Source organism: Neolamprologus multifasciatus, chromosome 10 (assembly GCF_963576455.1).
Source record: "Neolamprologus multifasciatus chromosome 10, fNeoMul1.2, whole genome shotgun sequence".
NCBI classification, from domain to species: domain Eukaryota; kingdom Metazoa; phylum Chordata; class Actinopteri; order Cichliformes; family Cichlidae; genus Neolamprologus; species Neolamprologus multifasciatus.
The window spans coordinates 22,633,796-22,656,440 of NC_140448.1; the positions used below are offsets into that span (position 1 = coordinate 22,633,796).

The following is a 22,645-nucleotide window of genomic DNA, read 5'->3' on the forward strand; positions in this document are numbered from 1 at the left end:
ATTGTGTGCGTGCGCGTGTGTCCGTTTGTGGTTTGTGTGTGTACGTTAATAATATTTATGACTTTCGCTTTGACGTCTGAAAGGAATGACAGTGTATTTGGAGCAACGCTTATATTGAACTCGAGGCACTCTGCAGATGAGCGTTGTGTAGTTTGGCTGATTTGACATCAGTGTTGGAAAAGTGTAGAGTGACGTGAGAGACGTGTTGTGCCTTGTTGGTGCGGTTAGCTACATGCTAATGCTAGCTGTTGGACGCTAGCGAGGCTGCTGCACGCGCTGTCTTGGTGGGACTTGACTCAGCTTGTTAGCCATCACTTTTTTGCTCATATAAATAATTGTTTATGTCAGCTTATAAGTGAAAAAAACGCTTTATTGTCATCCCGAAGATAGTCAAATGGTGCTTGCAAGTTACAGTAGAAGTATCTTGCTTTCTCTTTGTCTCTCCCTTGCTCCCCCCTCCTCTTTCCCCTTTGTTTCTGTGGTAACAGCATTGTGGCAAGAAAAAACGCACGTGACAGTATTGTCGCGCTCTTTTGTAGCTTATCTTTGGCTGGATCCTGATAACTTGGAGATAAGAAGTAGCATCCCTCGACTTTGCCTCTGTTACTGTACTCTCCACCAGACAACAGAGCAGGACACCGTGTGCTCTTAATGGAAGCACATGTGATCGCTTCAGTCGGCCGCTGACGCATCCCATACCGTGCTGCTGTGTCGGTAGACTGTTGATGCACAGTGTTAATTTTATTGAAATAGCGCTACATGGCGTCTGAATATCACCTAACATTGCAGTGATGTAAAATAGACAAGTGGCTGGAGTTTACTTAGAACACCGATGCTTAGAACAAATGCAAGATGGCTTGTAGTGATTATAATATTTCCTACACGCGTTGCTTGTGTTCCACATCCACTAAAGCAGATAATCGTGTCATTTCCCATGTAGCTATGGAAAACATTTATCATTTCCAAACACCAGTGCTCTTTGATATTTACCCTTTAAAGATCTGGTCATGTATTTTAAAAATTAAAGGCAAGTTAACGCAGTATTGTGGCGACATGTTGCCCAATACTGTCAGGCTTGCAACTGGGCGTCCTTAGCATATATAATGTTTCCAATCATAATCTTAAAACAAAGTTTTATTTATGTAAGGAGTACAAAACCGATGTAAACTGCATAAGAACTCTAACGTTACATTCAGCCTGACATGGCAATGAATCATTGAGCTGAATGGGAGTTGATTTGCAGTCTCCCTGTGTATTTTCTCTCACACACTCAGGGTCAGGTGTGCCACCATTGGAAAAACGTGCTCTAAAGCTTTAAATACACTGGCATTGCACAATGTTTCTCCCACCTTGTCACTCATGGGGAAGATATTTACCTGAAAGCGCATCTCCTTGTGGTGCTGCTTGCACTTTGGTCCATGCCTGAGCCAGAGCACGTTCCACTGCCATAAAGGTGCCCTGCACCCAGTGATATAAATGCAATCTGTGTGTGTGTGTGCGTGGAGGGGCGGGGGGCTGACTGGCATCAATCCCAGAGCAAACAGGCAGGCAGCAGGCTTTTCTGTTAGCTCAGTGGTCAGCTGTGCTCTTCATACCTCTGGCATAAGCTTCCCATTCATCAAGCATGAAATGCTCTAGAGAGGACAGAACTGTGTGGAGACATGGTTGGAGAGGGACACTTGTGTGGTAGCAAGAATAGGCTAGGATGCAGCATTAGGAGTTTCTGCATAAAAGAAAAATGGTTAAAAGAAATTAAAAAAACACTGAGTTGAGGGTCTAAGGGAGGGGAATCTAATGGGACAGGGTGGAACAAATAAGTTGGAGGATGAGGTGGTTAGCAACTGAGCATGCAGACAGAGAATATAACGTGTCTGCAGTCTACTGACAGAGGTGGCCTGCAGAAATGATGACGTTAACAGTATTCTGAAGTAGAGCAGGACGATATGACAAAAATATTCATCTCGATATACACTTGAAAATTTGCGATAACGATATAACTGACGATATAATTGACACTAGACAAAATACTTTACAACTCCTCAACTTTATTAGTGCAAAACCCCCCAAAAAACATCAACGTATTTTCACTTAAACAGGCAGCTTTTTTAAGTGCATTAAAGTTATATAAAAAATTAACAGTGCAAATGCAAATTCCTTGCTGACAGTTTAACCAAAAGGCATTTCCAGTGGAAATTGGCCGACATATCCCCAGCATAACCATGTTTAATATCCACAAAACTTAAAAAGATGTTATACACACACAATATGTAATATTATGTTGAAGCACAGTAGTATCACTCCGCGAGGCGCCTGCCTACGATAGCCGTAATGCTCCGACAATCCATCAAGCGGTGCGGCTTGTAGCTTAGCAAAGTCGTACTGAAACATTTGACAGATTTTCGAGCGCCGTGTACATAAAATCGTTTCGAGGTCAGTAAACACAACCAGAATTCATACATAAGGCACACAGAATTATAATCTGTCGATTTTCAGAAAAATCAAAGGATTGATTTTAAGTGTGCCGTATTTTCCAAATAACACGGTAATAACGACGGCCCGCTAGCATGCTCTACCAAAAATAGTGCTTTGTTGTGTATCTGACGGATGAAAGCCAAACCAGTTCCACACCACTGAAGTTGCAGCAATTTTACAAACCAGTTCTGGTTCATCCGTTTCATTTAACGATCCCCTTTCGCTCTTCTCATTCTGCGTCGCCGCCATGTGCGTATGTAAACAAAGGCACTGCTCATGTGCGTTTTACCCATATTCTATCGCAATATTTCATTTTCCTATCGTTGCCCAACATTACACCGGTATTACCGTGAGCGATATGATATAGCCCAGCCCTATTCTGAAGTATTTTTTTAAAAAGCACTGTGTGAGAATTATACCATGAATAAAGTTGGCTGGGTAGGATGCTGCAGTCAATTTCAATCAAGACGTTAAAAGAAAATGACCTTAAAAACCTCTGACGGGGGGGAATAAGCAAGCCCAATGTGACACCAGAAATAGCTTTTTTTAGTTTGTAAATCAGGCTTATTATTGGCATTTTTCAGTCTATATTTTTTAATATCCAGTAGAGATGAAGTCTTTTCTGTTTTGCAAACCTCTGGCCTGCATACTGCATCACCGACACCATGCACTGCCACACCACTCCACTGTGCCCTCCAGAATACCATAGAGGGCAGTAGGTTGGCTGACCCTGAGAGGAAAGCCTAAAAAGACTCCTGTTTCCCTGGCTGTGGCACTTGACTGGGGACGGCATACTGTACATTACACCAAAAGCCTTTGGCTCATCCTGTAGCCAGTCTGAGACCTGATCATTAGCCAGTAGCTTTGTCCTCCCACTCACACCCAAACTGCTTGTCCTGGCAGCCTGCTGAGGAAACTTCCTACATGACCTGCACTAACAGACAATATACGAGTAAGAGAGTAAAAGCAGATTTACTCAAGTTTGACGTTTTCTGTTTAATATATAGTTTCGTGGAATTAAACTTTTTCTATGGTAAACTAGGACTCACCTGTTTCCTTTTCAAGTTGATATAAAATGGTCATAAGTCTAGAAAATATAATAAAAATTTGGTGAATTTAAAATAAATTAAATTAGTACAGTGTATTGTAGATTTAGTAAATCATGTTTGACAAGCCTGTGAAAATGCATGACGTTGCATTTGCTGGAGTACTACTTTTTTTTTTTTTTTTTTTTGTTTCTCACACCGTGGAATTTATCTTTAAAAATGTTTTATTTATAGTTTGGGAGAAGTCGTGTCTCAGGTTCCTGATTGGCAAGGCGTCCTTCCTCCATTGCATACTTTCATAACTCGGTGTGTCATGTGAGGCTTTCATCAATCTCAGGCTGTCATGTTTGTTGTGTGATCACATGGTTACCAAAGTCGCTGGCAAAAAAAAAAACCTAAGCACCTTTGCAAGTGTTGATGAAGATGCACACTTTGGTTTTTTTGTTTTGTTTTTTTAAGTAATGCTCTCTTCTCTTGTATCCTGTTGCTGTTTATCTAAAGTTATGAATCAACATGTGATCACTCGTACTGTCTCAACCCTTTTATCGCATCACTATCTTAAAAAATTCCCAGCTTGACTCTAAAATGAAAAACCCATCACAGCGTTTTTATGTATGCTTGTTCTGCTCTGCTCTCTGTTTGATTACTTTCTTTTTAAGCACTCACTGTCGGTAAACTGACATGGATTACTGTGAATGTTATAGCTTTATTTTGCAGGGCTGCTTTCTTCCCTCGGTGCATGCTTGTGTGAATGCTGCAGGCGTGCCAAGGTTCTGTAAAGACAGCGGCTGTCATCGGGTTCCTATCGGGGCTATTTCAAGTGGCCACACTCAGGCTTCTCAGAACTGCAGGGTCATAGTAAGGATATAATTTGATGTTAAAGCTGCAGGGGCATCACACACTTTACAGCGGTGCGCAAACGCGTTTGTATTCGTCACAAACTTTTCAGTATGTGCCCTTTAGCTTGATATTAAATTTCTTTTACGCTCTGTGAGCCAAAGGGTCAGTGTCTATTCTACTATTTAAGCACAGTGTAATTATGTCTACATGTGCTACCAGAATGAAAATTATAGCGCCAGAGGTTGTATCAAAATGTTTTTGGCAGTGAAATAGCTGTTCTACATTACCTTTAGTATCCTAGCAGGTTCAGCCATGAAATCTAAGCAGGGCTATTAAAGATGTACTGGAGGCAAAGGTAGAGAGGCAAGTTTCAGATGGAAGGAATATCTGCAGAGGGCGGGTAGTGGAAATATTAGACAAAGGATGATCAAGATGGAGGGGCCCAGCAGGTCGAAAAGAAGAAGACTACAGAGGAGGCTTGTGGATACATATATTAAAGGGGGACATTCAGATGGTTGGTGTGACAGAAGAGGATGCAACGGAGAGGGTGAGATGGGAGGCAGATGATCCATGGTGACCCACGGATCGAAGAGAAGAAACATAATTTACCAGCTAGAATGTGATAACTCAAACCACAGGTTGAATTAGGAGTTTTAATTGGCCTTCGTGTGTCCAGAACATGCGACCTCCCTGCAAACACTGTATGGATCAATCAGCTGTCTTCCATGTGAAGCTCATACTGAGTTTAAGGATCTAAAGGAGTGTCCATACTGAAAGCCGTTCACTTGTCGGCTGTAGTTTATAGTTAACATCTTGTCTCTAATGGACATTGAAGGCTCCACATGCTTAGGTAACCCTCTAATGTCTTTGGTTCTCTGTCGTATGTCAATCAACACTATCCTTTGTTGTCATTGGTAATCGCCTCGCTGGTACCCGTAGCCTTAAAGTTTTATATAATGCTTGCTCAAATTGCATCACCAGTAGTTGTTTTCTTTTTGGTTGCTTGAAGATAAGGATTTTATGGTTTCTGGTTACCAAGTCACTGACATTTCCAAATGAATGCTAGGATGATAACTTTACATTTAGGTAGGCCTGCTTATCCTGTGGCGTATACGCATTAAGGAACTCCCTATGTTATTTGCATGGTACAGTAATGAGATTATTAGTTTATTTGCTATGACTGATTTGTTGTTTGACATTTCTACTGTATAGCAAGTTTGCACGTGACCTTACCAATACATTACAGATGTACCTGAGAAGATCAGAGAAAATTACATTTGCTTATTGTTATACACTGGATACTTGGGGCTGATGCAGAGACACATTTTTGGGTATTGAAATTCTTTTTTATTTGGATAAACATTTTATTTTATTTTATTTTATTTTTTTTGTAATTTATCCTAAATGTATATTGAAGAAGCTTTTACACATAAGTGAATTAAAATAAATCGGTAACTTAGCACCACATAGCACAGATATTGATGAGACTGAATATTCTCAGATACAAAGCTGTGGGAGTAATTTATTGGAATTTTGAAAATCAGAAAATTCATATTAACTAATTAGCCTACATTCAATCTCTAAATGAGAAGAGTGTTGAAAGGAAGAAATGACAGAAAGCATGGTGAGGGAGGTGTTTTGATGCAGTGAAATGATATTTGCTTTTTGAGGCGAAACTGAATCTCTCTATCATATGATCTTTTTTTTGCTTACTAGAATTTGATTTACATGTGCAGCACTGACCGTTTGCCCCGATTTCTACGTGACTTCCACCAGTACTCTTCAGCTTGATGTTCCGTTCATGTGATTATTTGTGAGAAATAGTCATACACTCGATACTCCCAACTCAGCTGTCACTCATTTTCTGTCATGTGTTGCTGATTCAGAAGTTGTCACACAGAGTTAATCCAGAGTGTACACAACCTCACTGGGTAAAGATAAATGCAGAGGATGTGTATAGTAAGAAAAGTTAGAAGAAGTAAATAAATAAATTAAAATAAATAAAAAAATGTGTTCCCACTGGCTAAACCTTCCACATAAAACACGAGTGTTGTCAGAGAATACACTTAGACTGGGCTCTACTTTTTGCTTTACTTGCGACCTTTTATTCAGATATGATGTTTACAGCTAATTGATTATCTATTGTATCTGCCTACTTTAATCAGCTAGTCTCTGTGTGTCTATATTGTAGGTGTGAACCGTCATCTCAGGGCGTTTCAGAAATGCTCTCAGTATCTTGTGACTGCTGGAATGCAGAAGTCCTCAATGCTACATAATCAGCACAGAAACTAGCTGATATGCAGGTAGTCGGGTGTTTTCAGAGCGTGTGTGACAATACGTTCACTGTATTGTGATGGTAGTTCCCCTCCTCTCATAAAAAACTTGAACCCTCGGATTATTTTCAGTAGATTAATTATTTAATAATGAATAAACAACTTGTTTACCTTAATCAGTTGATTAATGAACCTTTTTTCCATGGAGGTTTCTGTTGGCTTTCTCCAGCAGCAGAGGAGTGTTGTTTCTGTTGTTTGTTAATTTTCAGACTGTATACCATTTCACAGATATACCAATTCCTGCAGGGAAGGTTTCAAATTTGACAACTAGGCAGAAGTATCTTCTACTTCTTGGGAAGTATTAGCACTTGTCTGAGTTTCTGAGAACATATGTATACAATATGAGCTGATGAAAGCTTAGATATGTCTGAAAGATTAGATGTGTTAACTGCATTTCAGAGTCACATAGTGATTTATGTATTTATAGTTGTTTGTATTGCATATGTGCCATGCTGGAAAGTAGCACTATGGCACAGAATGACCTATAGCTCACAACTAGCAGTGCAGCTGGTACTCATACGTGTTTTACATCAGGGGGTTTGTGAAGGTGCATGAGCTGTGGTAGGAGCTATATACACCTTTCCTATGCTGTCAGTACATGCATGTTGATATGTGACTTCAGTAGTACTCCTGTGTAATGATCTCTAAAGTCATCACTGAGCAGACTTCCCGCGTGGAAAGCTCTCTCTACTTTATCTAGATTCTTCTTGGTGTGGTTTGCTTGCTATTACACACAACCTTAGGGTCAGCGGTTTCAGTCTTTACGCCTGACTTTGGTCATATGTTGCCGCTTTACTTCCCTGTTTCTGTTCAATATTTGCCAAAATGCACTTTGTGCTCTAAAATTTCAAGTAGGGATTTGTGCAAATAGTGTGCAGTATGTTCAGCTGCCTTTTCAAGACAGTTAAGCACCTGTTGATTTTAAGATGCTATGACACCATTCAGTATTACCCAGTGCTGTAGCCTCCACAGACGGCCCTCAGATGGGAAGCTGTAAAAAAAAGAAAAAAAAAAAGTGAGGTGGAAGCAGATGAAAGCTGAATGAACAAGAGCAGTCGTGCCTTACGTTCATGTAGAAAATTAATGGTTGTGTGTCCGCAGTCTTCGAGTAAACCTATAACCACACAGAACCAGTGTGTAACCACATTAAGGAAGGAAGGCTGCTTCTGCTAACATTAGCTACACTGAACAAACGTGTGTATGATGTCATGTTATGCTACACATTTCGGCTCGTAATTTAATGTTAATTTTGAGTTCACATGCCATATTTGTAAGTTCTACCTGGGCTATCAGATTGTGATCGATTTTAAAAGTTTCCTGAGCATTTTCTTACTTTTAGATGAGTTTTTAAATGACAAGTAAATTAGTCATCAGGATTCAAGCACATGCAGTGAAATTCAAACTAACTTGAACTTGAGCTTTCAGTTAAATGGCAAAATGCTGTATGATGGGGAAGTTTTTTTTTATTTTTCTTGTTTTTCATTGTAGGAATTGTCCAGTTTTATGACACTGTTGACCCTCTTGTGGTTGCTGGCTGCAGAAATGTCTTTTTAAAACACAAGCTGCTGCACCTATCGGAACCCTCTGTCACACACAGCCGGAAGAACGTCACACAGCTTAGGCAAAGGGGATGTTTATGTAACCGTCTCTCTGTCTCGAACACACACATTCTAGTGGCATGAGAGAGCGAGAAAGCTAGGGCTCTTCGAGGTCAGTATAGGCTGATGTTTGATTCAGTACAGTCTTGGTAACAAGGCTGCCACGTTTTGACCTTTATCACTTTACACCTTCCATGGAACAGCCGTGGAAGGTTTTGCGTCAGCGTTGCAGTTATATCAAATTAATATGAGTGGAGAATATGTGACAAGGAATGTAGTTTAGTATTTAAGAATGGGACAGTGACCATTTTTAGGTTGTGAGCAGCCTAAATAAACTGGTCCATTTCTCTGAAGTTCAAGTTGTGCGGAACTTTATTGACAAGGTTTGACAGCTTTATGCTCTTTCTTACCCCAAATGTTTTTTATATGCAGTTTGTTCTACAAGAGAAAAACACTGCATGTTTAAATTAATTGGAGAAAGAAAGAGAAAGCTGATGAATAAGGGAGAGAGGAAAAAAAAGAGCGGGATTCAGAAACAACAGACGAACAAGTCCCTACTGTCACTCTCTTATCACAGCGCTTTCTGGCTGTCAGCGGTCCAGACTCAGTGCTGTTGCCGCCTCGGTACTGTCCAGCACACACAGTGTTCCTGCGATCACCTGATAGTCTCATGTTGTTGTGTGAATTTAGTTCACCGCTATTCTTAGAACCTGGTTTGACTTGGAGAGGAGAAGCAAGAGAGGAATAGAGAGAGGGGAGAGGGCTGGGGAAAGACTGGCAGACTCGCAATGATGCCCAGGTAGGAGTCAGTAATGTTTAACCTGGCCTTTATGCATCCAAGTGGGCACGGTGGTGTTCGTTAAAGGAGGTTTGTGTACAATGCTTGTGCTGTTACCCTTAGGTTTGTTTTCTGCCCGAGTGTTGGGAGCTACAATGTGCCAGCTGGCTGATACAAGCAAGACCGTAAGAAAGGCAGTCGCTTTTTAACTGTCAGCCTCAGTGGCATTGAACAAGATAGAATCAATCTGTTGAGGTCAAGTTACATAATATAGATTACTGAGTTTGTGGTGAAGCATGCCTGTTGGTTTTGGGTGAGGGGAAAAACACTGCTCATGTATTTGGGTGGAGTTTCTGTTTTATATCTATGTAATGTCAAATTGATAACTGTTGCCACAAAAGAAGGCGATTCACTCATTTTACATCCTGATTGTTTCCATCTTGTTTTGTTTAGTTTTCTTTGTTGTTGTTTTTTTAATGAAACATGCTGAAAACATTCATGGGTGGAATGTTTTTTGGGGATGTTTTTGTCTATCAACAGGTTGCTCAAGGAAATGAAACCTGTTTATACCTGTGGTGCTCAGAATTTGAGTCACTTTTGGTTCAGACAATTGCGGTCACAGCAGTACAAGCATGTAACAGTCATGAAGTCATGTGCTGCTTTTATGAATGACTCTCCTCTCTCCTCTGTCAGTGCTGTGACTGTCACAAGCTCACTGATGGGGTACTTCCTCCTTCGCACTAATTTTCCTTGTCTTTCGCTCAGAGTGTTGTGTTTTTTTTTGTTTGTTTGTTGTTGTTTTTTTGTTTTGTTTTTTTCTTTGTCAGATATCTTTCTTTATCTCTTTAGATTTCTGGATTTTTCTAGGTCTGTTTTCTTATGTGATCTGTTTGGCTTTTGTTCTTTGTCTTTCATGCCTGCTCTTATTGTTAAGTGCATCTTTGGTCTTTAGCTGTTTCTTATCTCCTCTTTTGAGTTTATTCTTTGTTGTTTTTGCCGGTGCTTATAAAAAGATTTGGCCTTTTTACATTTTCTTGCTTTCTGTCCTATCTTTATTTTATTTTTTCTTTGCTTCTCTTGTCCACTTCACTGTTATTCTTAAAACAAAGGGAGCACTGAGCCTGGCGTCAAATTATGCAGATTCATTCTGGGTTGATCTGTAAACAGCACGTCATCTTATTTTGTAAATGTCGTACCCATGTTATTTAATTGCTGTCATTTCTTCCTTGTTAGCTGTGTTAGCTTTTTAAGCTCTGGAAAGATATCTGTTTATTAAAGCAGTTTGTGAGAGTTGAAACTTCACATCTTAGATATTACTCTTAGTGCCTCTTACGTAGTGGTGTCAACCAAATTGATCTAAATTATAAACTGTTGTCATATTAATAAATTAACCACACATGAAAAGCAGTGATCCAAAGACATATGTGATACTTAGATGAGCTAAATATTGATGCTATGCAATTTGAGGCCATTATGTAGGCCATAGAGGAATTATGCCACCAGTTTGGCATGTAGACTGAACAAATAATTGTTTTTTTTTTTCTCCCTTGGATAAAATTGGAGGTGCAGCTATTCATTTATTCTAGTATTCAAGTATCCTTGAATGTTTTTCTACACCCCATGGCTTGCTTTAGTCTCGCCCCTACTTGTTCCAGGTATTGCTGGAATATAAATTTGGGTGGCTGCCGACAGCCTTCATCAGGCTGCCTAATTTAAGCACTGTCTCTCAGACCAAGTAAACAGTTCATCTGCATGTTTTATTTTAATTTCTGTAGCTTACCTTTAGTTTTTCGCTGTGTAAAACAAATAGCATTGGATGGGAGTTCCCCTTTCTTGAGCACTTGGAAGGATCAAAGCAAATTATTTGTACTTTAAGGACTTTTTTTAAATAATTGAGTTTTCCGAGTTACCCAGTGAGTCATTGCAGCCTTAGATAAAATCATATCTTTAAAAAAAAATGCTGAATGCTAGTGATGCATTTCATTGTTTAGTGCCGACCATATGGCTCTGGGCATGGTCTCCCTCCTGTATTTCTACTTCTCAAAGCACCACATGACTTTGGTTTGACAAGTTAACACTAAGGCTGCATCATAAAACCCCCCCCCTCCCTCTTGCTACGCTGCAGGACTGAATAAGTTAGCCTGTAAGAATGCTGGTCATATTTTGACATTAGTGTTTGGTAAATAGTAGCTCACATGCAAGGCATAGACCTTTTCTCTTGGACACATGACCATGCATGACAACACAGGTATTCCCTGCCCCATTGAAGTTCACTTCCTACAAAAATGTAATCCTGCTTTTGAATGTGTGTGTGCTATTTTGATGGCAAGATTGATGGACTTAACAGTTCTTTTTACACCCCTCCCCGTCAGCCCATTTACTATAAACACTTCTGTTTAGGGACACTCCCTGCTCCCCAATAAAAGGCTATATTTAGGTCAAGCTCTGTGCCCATCTGCCTGACCCATCTATCCTTCAGATCAGAAAGAAATCCCCTACCATCATTCAGTCGATCCAATATCCTGTCATCTTTATAGCTGTCACTAAATCAACCAGGGGGCCGAGTTTCCCCAAAAGCACATGAGGATTCTGGGAGCCTAATGAATGGCTGCTAGTAATCACAGTGAGTTGTAAATATACAACATGACCCTTCAAGTATTACCTGAGATGGCCATCATTAATGAGATGAGCTGAGTGAAACCACAGGTTACTTAGCAACAACCATGGAACTCTGGCCTCCTGTAAATGGCTTAACTGTTACTTAACAGCGGTCCAGCGATTCCTGCCAGAAGAAGAGTACTGGCATGAAATTTCACAGCAGTTTACAGATACTCTATATTTCCAATGTGGCTCAAAGTCTTATTAACTATTTGTGTATTGTAATGATCTTAAGAATTTGCATTTGTGAAAATGACTTTTCATTTAAAGAAAGCCAAAAGTTGTATTTGTGCTCACAGTTTTTTAATCATGCTGTAATTCTGGCAGTGGATGATGGCTTAGCGACTTGTCAATGATGACTCAAGTCATCTAGTTGAATTGCAGAGTGGTCACACAGGCTGATTAGTTACATGTGTATCTGTGAAGGTACGTGCTGGAAAGAAAGGCATACTTTGTATTATATTGTTAATGTGTTTGCTTTCTTTAATCCAGTTACATAACTGACTGTCTCATGGCATACTTTGTGTCTCCCTATTGATTCTGGTATGACATGGGTGAATGACAGCTATGGCAGTCAGAGAACGCTGGCTCTGCCATAGCTGTGGGATAAGTGATGGCTTAACTGTGCTTATTACAAGGTTGAAAGCATGTCAGATTTACATTTTCTCTTATGCACTGAGCTCTTCCAGTTTTCTGCAAATGAGAATTTTGCTTTGCAACAAAATCAAGTATAACTCCAAAACATCAGCTTCAAAGATATGCTTAGGATCCACAATGTCAATGTTCGAGTTGCATTACTGCAAATGTTCTTTGCAACCGTTACAGTAATGCTGTAATGTCTCCCATGTTTGTAATTCAAAATATTAGAGCAGGACTGCATCTTGCATGTGTATGTTCTGATTTTCATTTTATAATCCACAAAGTTATGTTTTTGCTTAGTTTCTGCGCCAGATTGTTTCAGAAGGTATTTTGTTACCACATTAGTAACAACATCATAATGTACAGGTTTCTTGGATATGGCCCATAAACCATCAGATATGTAAAAGATGTGTGTCTGTGTGTGTTAATTCACTCCCATGTGATCCCACTTTTCTCTGTCCATTATTCTTCCCATTTAGCTGGCCACTTCCCCAGTTGGAGCCCAGTCAGATCAGGCTGATAGTGTACCAGGACTGCGAGAGGCGTGGCAGAAATGTCCTGTTTGACTCCGCCGCCAAAAAAAGGGCTACGGAGGAAACCCCCATTACTGTAAGTCATATGTCGTTTTTGTTGTTGTTGTTGTTTTCGTTTCCCCCTTCGTCTTTATGTGCTTGTGAGCTGCTGACATTTGGGATGTTTCCTAATTGCTGATTTTAAAACAAAAAAATAAATAAACAAAGAGGTTCCCACAGGAACAAATGATGCACTAAAATAGCTACAGACGCTATTGCAAAGTCTAAAATTGTTGTAAAAATGTATGTATTTACAACTACTAACTCTTTTTTTTTTAAGACCGTAAACTTTGACTTCAAAAGCTCAAAGAAGGTTATTGTAGATGAAAAAAGATAAGAGCAGTGAGACATAGGCAGGCACAAAACAGAAACCAGTCACGCTGCCGTGACATACAGAAAGTCATGTGCCTGATTCACAAAGTCCAGAGGACACTAGCTGCACCTTAACCTGTACTACACCTCACTTCCCCATAGAAAATTAAAAGACAGGGAGTGCACCTGGTTGGGCTGTTTGTGAGTTTGTCTTTTTGTTTAAGATAAGGAATTTCTTTTTCACAAAAAACCTGCTGAATGAATACTTATAAGTACTCTTATAGTCAGCATTCTAGGGCAAGAATGCTGCAAAGGCCAATATTACCTGAAAACTCTTCAAACAGGAAGTGTCTTTGTTTGTGTCACTAAGCCTAGATTTAGACTTAATTGCCAGCACACCCATCTAGTGAGACTTGAAGATGGAAAATATCTAACTTATGCCATATAACCTACCAGCTTTGGGTATATTTTTGAGTTGGTGACAGTCACTGCTTTTACCCTTTTTATTTCTTTGTAACATGCCTAATATTTTTATACTGCTGCTGTTTGTTCCTTTCTGACCCTGACCGGTTTGTTCTGGTGCTGTTATCTCCAATAATAATAATAATAGCGTCAGCTGACAGCCCATGTGTAAGCAGCATTCTTTCATTCTCACATGACAGCCATGTCACTCAGTTTTTTGTTTTTTTTCCTCCTCCCTTTCCTTTGTATTTATCTTATTTTGTTTCAAGCATTTTAATTTATTTACCTAAATGTGTCATCTCTGCCTTCTCTAGCTGCCTCCTTTTAATCTATATCACTGTGATGACCTCATTAGCGTCCTCTGCTTTTCTAAAATAATCTGGTTGTTTTTGTCCTCTACATTATCCGTGTAACAGTTTTATATATATTTATAAGTCACTCTCTATCTTTACAACTGTTAGCTGCAGTCAGATGATATATACATACGTGCACTTACTGGCATTTAAAGATTGTTTTAATATCAAATCTTACTGGATCATCTATTACTGTTCTCACGTTCATCTGTTCTCACTTGCTCTTGCATGTGAGAAAATGACTTTTCTCGACCATTGCTTCACACATCTGTCTTAACCTGCCTAATCTTTCTCTGTACCTCAGCTGTCTTTCTTTTGGTCCTTGTTGTGCTCCATAATATACCCTGCCTCCCTTCCTCCTGTCTTTCATGTCTTTTGACTTCTCATTATACACTTCCCTGTTCCTTCTCCTCTCATTTTACTATCTCTTCTGTTGCCTCCATATTTTAGGACTGTGTTTTGCTTCCCCTTAGGTTTGTCTCTTTGTCTGCTGACCAGGTTTCCTCTGCTTTGCCATACCTTCTCTTGCGTGACTCATCCACTTGTCTCATTATCATATCTATAGGTTTGACATATTGCAGGCACACGTTCACTTCCTGCTTTGCTATATGGCCACCTGACATTGAAATATGGATGGTATATTTGCTTAACTTCCTGAACTCATTCACCTCAACTTATTGAAGCGTTGCATTTAAATGGGACCTGGGCCACATACTGTATACAGTAACAAAAGCAAGACTTATGTTGTGTGTATGTTTACATGTCTTGCAGAGTGGCATTTGTTTGCAGTGAGGACATAGATACGGCACCGACCCTGCTTACTGCATTATGTGTTTGTTGCTTGGGTTTGAGTCAATATTTTTGGTGCATTCTGCAGCATTAGGCCTTTGCCAGATACTCTTTTCTCACATGACAGGTTTTTGGCAATTCGGATGAATTTCTTTTTGAGAAGAGATTACAGCTGCAAAGCAGAGAAAAACAGAATGACAAATAGAGAAACAAGGGACCAAGCAAGAGAAGCTGGACAAGGGGAGATATATGTGATGGGGTCAGCAAGAGTCAGGAATGAAGAGAAAGAGGGGAGATAGTGGGGAAGTGGGGAAGAGGAAACTGCAAGAAAATGGAGAGGAAAAAATGGAAGACGGCATTTGTTCTGAAATAGAAATAGATTTTCAAAGGAGAGGAAAAAAGCTGCAGGAATTGGAGAGGGATGAAGTTAGAGCAGTTGAGGGAGTGGAGAGTGGAAGGGGGAGGGGGGGAATGATTGCAGTGCTGCTCAGTCACGAGTTTTTGAAAGAGTCATATGACTGGCAGTCACATGCTTGCGGAGTCTGTGTACATACCTCACACTGCACTGCAGCAGACATACACACACACACACACACACATCCGTGTGCCTGTTTGACACATGCATGTTCGCAGTGTCTTCATAACCGTGTCTGTGCTGCAGAATGACCTTTATAAGTGAAAGAAAACATAAGCTGTATGCAGCAGGATTACGTAATGAAGCAAAAACCATCTTTCTACTTCTTTGCCTGTTTTCTTTCTCTCCTTCTCTCATGCTGTTTTTCTCTCACAGCATCTCATATTCCCTCTGTGTTCTTCTCTTTTTCACTGTCAGCAACAGTGGTTTCAAGTGAGCCATTACCAGAGCCTAGTCACTAAAAAGAAACCTCACACACGCCCTCTCCCTCCCCTTCCACCCTCCCTAATGCATTCCTCTTGAATAGTCTGCCAAGTTAAGAAGGCACATGACACAGGCTGATTGAGATCACATTGCTTTTAGCTAGCTGTTTATACAAGTACCTCTAGATTGGGTTTCTGTGGCTTTTGACCTATAGTTTAACTGTATTTATGTTTCTCAACTAAAAGCTTTACTTCGTATGATTTTTGATTGTAAGAAGTCAAGGGTCCAATTTGAAACTCTGTATAAAATTGATGAAGAACACTCTTGGATATGTACTCTCTTTATGCTTACGTTAATAGTGGTCTGTATAATTGATAAACACCCCACAATACAATCTTAATGACCTCGTCTCCATTTCCACATGTGCAATTTGTTGCTACATGAATGTCATTAAGAACCAAATATGTTCAACCCTCCTGTCTTGTGATTTCAGCTCAGGGTTGTAGGTCATTTGCAGTAGATGCTTCATATTTATGCTGCTTTTGTTTTTTTGTTTGGTCTCTAATTAGTCACAAGGATGAAAAGTTGCAAAACAAAAATGAACAACTAATTGTAGAGGTAAATAAGTCTGCGTTCTTGGCAGTTGGGTCTATAATATTCTATATTTTGATTTTTTTTTTTATCTTGCAGAGCGCTGAGTCCCAGGTGAAGATGTTTGGAAAATGCTGCCAGCTTCGTCCTACAGGAGGCAGCAGCAGTTCCCTGGACAGCTCCTCTTCCTGCACCTCGGAAACCAAGGAATCCAAGGAGCAAGGCCTCCGCTTCCAGGTAACGCAGGACTGAGATTATTTAAATGAAGTACTCTTCTACAAAGACATATCCATAAACACACAAATGTAAACTGTGCTTGTATACTTTATGGTCCTTGGGGAGCACTCTTCAATTTAGTTTGAAGTTTGTTGCATGTTTCAGTCACAAGCTTTGATTTGCTGCTATCATTTGAGATCAAACTGCTGAAGTAAATTGTGTGCAATCTCCCCCGTTTATATTAAGTGCTAAATGAATAACTGCTATGATGCCTTAAGAATTTGCACAATGTGATTGTGTCGGTGTCTAATGCCTAGAGGTTACAATATCAAAATATTTCTTTCCTTTCCAGGGTTCAAGGTGTTCATCAGATGTGGTTATGCTGGGTGAAATGATGTTTGGCTCTGTGGCCATGAGCTACAAAGGCTCTACACTTAAAATCCACCAGATAAGGTAAAAAAAAAAAAAAAAGGAAGAAAAGAAAATGAATGCATGAATGACTTTCTCCTCAGTGCTGTTTCCTGAGTTAAAAAAGCAAACATTAAATATTCTAGTTCTGAACAAAGGGACTTTTAGAAACTTGTTGAAACTATGGGATATCTGATCCTTAAGTTTTCTGAGACCAAACAGTTTTAAGGTCAAGTGAAGGTGATAATAGGATCCAGGAAGAAAATAAGTTGTGAATTGATTAGGTAGAAGAAGAAACACACAACCATAAACATGAACAAAGCACGTATACTAATGATCTTTGGTCCTGCACTATCATCATATCAGATCACCACCTCAGCTGATGCTGAGTAAAGTCTTCACTGCCAGGACCGGAGGCAGCGTGTACGGCAGCCTGAACACGTAAGCATTTGCAAGCTTATCAACACGCTGTGACTCCTATGCAGAACTTTGTCATAAACCAAGAGATGCGAGTATTCTCCAATCCACAATACAAGTGTTGTTGGCAATAATCCTTATAAATGTTCTGCTGGCTTTCTCTGTTCGTCCCACACAGGTTACAGGACAGCCTGGAGTTCATTGGACAGGACAACAACACCCTAAAGCCTGATCAAAACACTGGGCCCAACAGTCTGCTAGGGAACATAGGTAACCATGGCAATCGAGTGCCGTGCCAAACCTTTTATTTTTGTGCCATGAGTGATCATTTCTCTTCCTCTGTGCAAATTATGAGTAGATTACCAAGTCATTTTTTCTTTCATGTAATCATAGAGAGAAATTGCTCTATATCTTTATGTAATGTGTTTGTTTTTGTTCATTTTTTGGACTTGTTAAATATATACAAATGCATATTTAATTTTACCGGCATGGCATTTTGTTTGGAAGGCTCAACTCTGTAAAGTGTTGAATTTTGTTGCTTATTTATTTTATCGGAAGTTGAAGTTTTTCACCTTTAAGCTCCACCATTGCGGCCTCCCAGGGCGCTCTTTGCCAACAGCTTTTCTTTACAGCTACGTCTACTCTAAACTGGCACAAGATATCTCAGTTGGTAAACAGAATCGGCCATTCTATGAAACACTTAAGGCATTCTAGTATTTCTGCTCTCGTGCTTCACTGATCCTTATGATGACCGACTGTGCTAATTTGAGTGTTGGTTTTTGATGGTCAGTACATTGTCTGTGCAGACTGTGCAGCCAACTGATTTAGGCTTAGGCTGTGAAATGCTTCTGCTACAAAGATGAGCATAAAAGCCAGATTTTTAAAAAGCTCAAATGAAGAACTGTTGGCGAAGTTTATAATTTGTGCAGATTCTCTGTCATCCTCACAGAAAAGACATCTAGTTACATACATCAAAGCTGAAACTCTAACCAATTACGAAACCTGCTTAAAAAAAAAAAATACGTATAAGGTGCATTTTCTGTGAGCGATGCCACCTCTCTTGTCTGCCTGGTTGTTTATTTCATTTCAAACTAAAAATTTCCTGTAACTAATGAGACTTTCAAACAATAGGAGGCAGTGATATTTCCTCCTCCATTCACTAATCATGGTTCGTGTTTTTTGTCCTTTTTTTTTCTTCTCTTCCTCCCTTTCTTCTTTTCCATGTTTTTGTTTGTGCTGCGCAGGATTTTCTCAGCTCTGCAGCCCTCGACGGGCCTTCTCTGAACAGGGCCCGCTACGCCTCATCAAGAGCGCTTCTTTCTTTTCAGGTTGGCGCTCAAAACTGACCATGATTGCTGTGTGTCAGTTGCATGCGTATCTGTAGACTGAAGTTTAAGTAACGGTGGTTGCATTGGATGCCTCTCAGCAACTGCATGCCTGGGTAGTGATTCTTGCATTAGCAATGATAGTATTCGAGACATGGCACTAAGCATCTGCAAATAACTTGGGTCAGATAGGATGTGCAAAAAATTTAAAGGCAAGTGGCACTGAGTAAATGAAAAGGCAGTTCTTTAAACGAGGATTGAGGTGTCTTGGAGCCATACTCAAAGACACCTCATGCCCTTAAGCTTCATCTCTGCTTCTTCACATAAACCACAAGGAAACTAGGAAACGGTGGAGGGAATGTGTATTCCTTCAGGCATCTTTATTTTAATTTTGTTAATGGCAACCTCACAAACAAAACTTTGACTCATTAGCCATAAAGCTGTCTCAAATCATGTATATACTTTATCTGACCCATGTCTGCAGGTGGATAACACACAGGAATGCATGAGGGTTTGCTGGTGTCGGTGGCTGTAGTATTAGTTATTTTTACAGTTTCATGTCCTTCTGTTTCTGTTATGTACTCACATACTTTTACTAACATGTTGCCTTTGACAGTGCCTGTCATACTTGGGCAATGCTTTTAGGCTTGATGTGCAGTGGGCTGTTTTTAAGTTCTTTTTTTCCCCCTTTCAAAATCTTTTCTCATTTACACCAGTGAAATTGTAGCAACAGTCTTACTTCCTGGCTGTTGTGCAAAGTAAAATAGCCATAATAAAGAATTTTCTACCATCTGTGTCTATCACACACGCTTAATATGCACCTTGAAGCTGTTCCTCACAGAATAGGTCTTGTTTGGGGGCTTTGTTAATCTTTGATATGCTGCCGATTAAGTTTGGGACCAATCAGATACTTCCTTGATTGTTTTGAAAGTTGTATAACCATCTAAATCAAATCTCCAAACATTACTGTATTTTACATTTCAATCAATACCTTTGCCACACTTCAGTAGTGGTTATCACTACCTCCATGTTTTCCATTTGGGGTTAGGCAACCTTTTTCCATGGTAATCTGGTAAGAGTTATAAAAAAAAGTGTTTTACTTGGCATGCAATATTTTTCATACACATCCTTCTAAGGACATCCTTGCATTTGCGCTGGTATGCAATATTGCAGTGATTAAAGAGCACCGAGATCATTTTAGCCATTTGCGTTTGTGGGTTTCACCTCTCATTTTTCCTATTTTCTTTCCGTCAGTATGTTGACATTAAGTGCAGACACACTCTGTGATATCTGTGTTACGGGGTTGTTGTAGAGGGAAGTCGGCGCTGCAGCAGATGATGTTGATAGTGACACCGAGTGAGCTGTTGAGTAACAGTCTATTACAACAGTAGTGCTTTTCACCTTATTTGTCTTCCTTGTGACACTTCCTGTTTTTGGAGTTGGAAAACAAAGGTTGCTAACTAATGACATGAGAATCAATCAGGAGCGCCCATTCCCCAGCAGAGAGTAGTTCAGCACCTGCTGGAGGTTAAAGCCTTTTTTATGGAGTTCTGAGTACTGCTCCGTTGGCTATTTTAAGATATTTCAACCTCATCTCTGCTGTATTGGCGCATTGCACTCATTATTTTGATTGTAACCAAGAAAAACAACTCATCTGCTTTGTGGTTGCTAGTCCAAGAGTTGATGTCACACATCTAAAAGCATTAGCATCTCTTAGCAACATTGTAAATCTCTAACATAGTGGCAATGAGAGCATCTTCAACATGTTTGGTGCTCCAGTTTGTTAATAACATTTTTCTTGTTCACACAGGTCATTATTTTGTTTTCTTTTTTGTTTATTATCCTCCCTTATTTCCATTTTCTGCCCTACTTTCTCTTCACCTACTCTCACCCTTAACTTTTCCCTTTCTCTCTCTTTCCTGTTTTTCCTCCAGGCCACAGTCACCCTATGGACATGCCTGGCCGAGGGCTGTACGACGAGAGGGACAGTGGCATCGCCAGGTCTGGTACGTTAATGAGACTAGGCGCCAAAGCCTGGATTGACCTACACTCACACCACTTTCAGTCCCACAGCTGAGCTTTGAATTACACCTACATTTAATCTGGTCAAGACTAAAGAGGTCAAGGAACAGAGAACATTGAGAGTATGTCAGGAAGATACTGGGTCATTACACTCTACATAAAACCACACAGAAAGAAATGAAAGCATGGTGGAAGATGGTGTTGAGGTGAATACATAGCTTCTGAAGTCTGAAAAAGTTTGTCCTGTGGAAACTGACCCCTGTCTCCCAGGCTCTCCATTAGCTCCACCCCTTCAAACATCACCACGTCCTATTGGAATGACTGGTACGAGGAGAATTGTACATTCAGCACGAGACCCCATGTTTAAGCAGAGAGTTAAATATATCGTCGCTCGATACTAGCTTTTCTAATTTAAGAACTCGGCGTCTTTTCTTGACTTTCTCCACCTCTGTACTGTGGTTAGGCTGGAGAGGTTTTTTTGCTGCTGCAACACTCTTATCAGTTTTCTCCTTACAAGATGCACACATTCATTCAATTATCTCTCTTTATCTCTTAACACAAACACACAAGATCACACACCAACTAAATGGTTCATGTGACCAGTGATCAGTGCGTCCTGTCAGGGCTGTAAATAACCCTGTGATCAAGGCCTGTAGTGTGTGTGTGTGTGTGTGTGTGTGTGTGTGTGTGTGTGTGTGTGTGTGTGTGTGTGTGTGTGTGTGTGTGTGTGTGTGTGTGTGTGTGTGTGTGTGTGTGTGTGTGTGTCATTATCATGCCAAGCCTGGTGTAAAGCCAGTTTGTCAAACAACTGCAGCATGTGACTATGAGCAAGCTTGCTGACATTAGCGCTCATATCAAAGGTATTCAGTAATTATAGTCTGCGTTTGTGGAAACCAAGAAAAAAGACTGAATGTTTGAGGATTAATTTGTTTGTTTTTGGTGTACCAGTTTCCTTTGTCTTTTTTTTTCTCCTCTCCTTAGATTGAGAGCACTGTTTTCAAGTCTGTCTGGCTGTGTGTAGGCGTGTCTGTGTTTTTCTGTATGATGTGTCATTGAAACTGAGTACTCTACACACTTGTTGTCTGACTAACTTGTGCCTTTTTTACTCTTCTGTCTCCAACCATTCCCTCTATCTGTTCCCTACTCCTTTCCTTATCTTTCCTTGTAGCTTCCTTGAGCAGCCTGTTGATCACTCCCTTCCCATCGCCGAGCTCGTCCTTGACCAGCAGCTGTGCGTCCAGTTACCAGCGCCGATGGCTCCGCAGTCAAACAACCAGCCTAGAAAACGGCGTCTTCCCCCGATGGTGAGATGCGTGCAGACATACATCTGTTTAAAAAACAAAACAAAACAAATATTAATAAAAATAAAATAAATATTCCAGTCAATAAAAACTGTCTAAATGAGGAAAGCCACAACAGAAAATAAAGCAGGGCAGTTTTGCAGTAGAAAAACAAACATAAACCATTTGCCAGACAAGCAAGCAAGTACACAAAAACATTAGGGTATCAGCTGATGACTTCTCCATATTTAAAAAATTTGAGACTTCATTTGATTTCACTTCAACATTTGTAAAGTTATAAAACACTTAAAGGAAATGAAAATGTCCATCACAGAGTTCTAAGGCTCAAAATTATGTTTCTGACCAACTTGGATATAATTACACTCATTACCACAGAAAACACAGAAAATTCTAGCGATTATAAAAACATACAAACAAAAGAAACAAACTTAAAAGCTAGAAGAAAAAAAGATGATCAGAAATGGTTTCTGAATTAATCATTTACTAGTAAATGATTTGTTTTGTTGATTTGCCAGCTGATTGATATGGTTTCACTCTAATCCAAATACACAAGTCAGATTTCCCAGAAGTCACACTCAGAGTCTCTCCTCCCAATCACAAACGCCCAGTGGTCTTTCACCCCTTTTCAGGGCCCCTGTCTGGCTTTTGTAAAGTTTATCCTACTAGGACTTCCTC

The 22,645-nt window shown here is 40.0% G+C and overlaps 1 protein-coding gene across 3 annotated transcripts in view; it reads left to right on the forward strand.

Annotated features, from left to right (window-relative positions):
- fnip1 (folliculin interacting protein 1) overlaps positions 1–22,645 on the forward strand; it is a 36,066-nt gene that overhangs the window by 216 nt on the left and 13,205 nt on the right. Inside the window, exons 1-9 of one of the 3 annotated variants that reach the window (XM_085175329.1) lie at positions 2–9,088; positions 12,844–12,973; positions 16,381–16,518; positions 16,850–16,950; positions 17,272–17,346; positions 17,501–17,592; positions 18,567–18,650; positions 20,582–20,653; positions 21,838–21,973. In XM_085175329.1, coding sequence (XP_085031455.1) covers positions 9,078–9,088; positions 12,844–12,973; positions 16,381–16,518; positions 16,850–16,950; positions 17,272–17,346; positions 17,501–17,592; positions 18,567–18,650; positions 20,582–20,653; positions 21,838–21,973 — 839 coding nt within the window. In that variant the 5' untranslated portion in view covers positions 2–9,077. Of the gene's footprint in view, position 1; positions 9,089–12,843; positions 12,974–16,380; positions 16,519–16,849; positions 16,951–17,271; positions 17,347–17,500; positions 17,593–18,566; positions 18,651–20,581; positions 20,654–21,837; positions 21,974–22,645 lie in introns of those variants that run through there. The other 2 variants (XM_085175328.1, XM_085175330.1) reach the window with 2 other exon arrangements.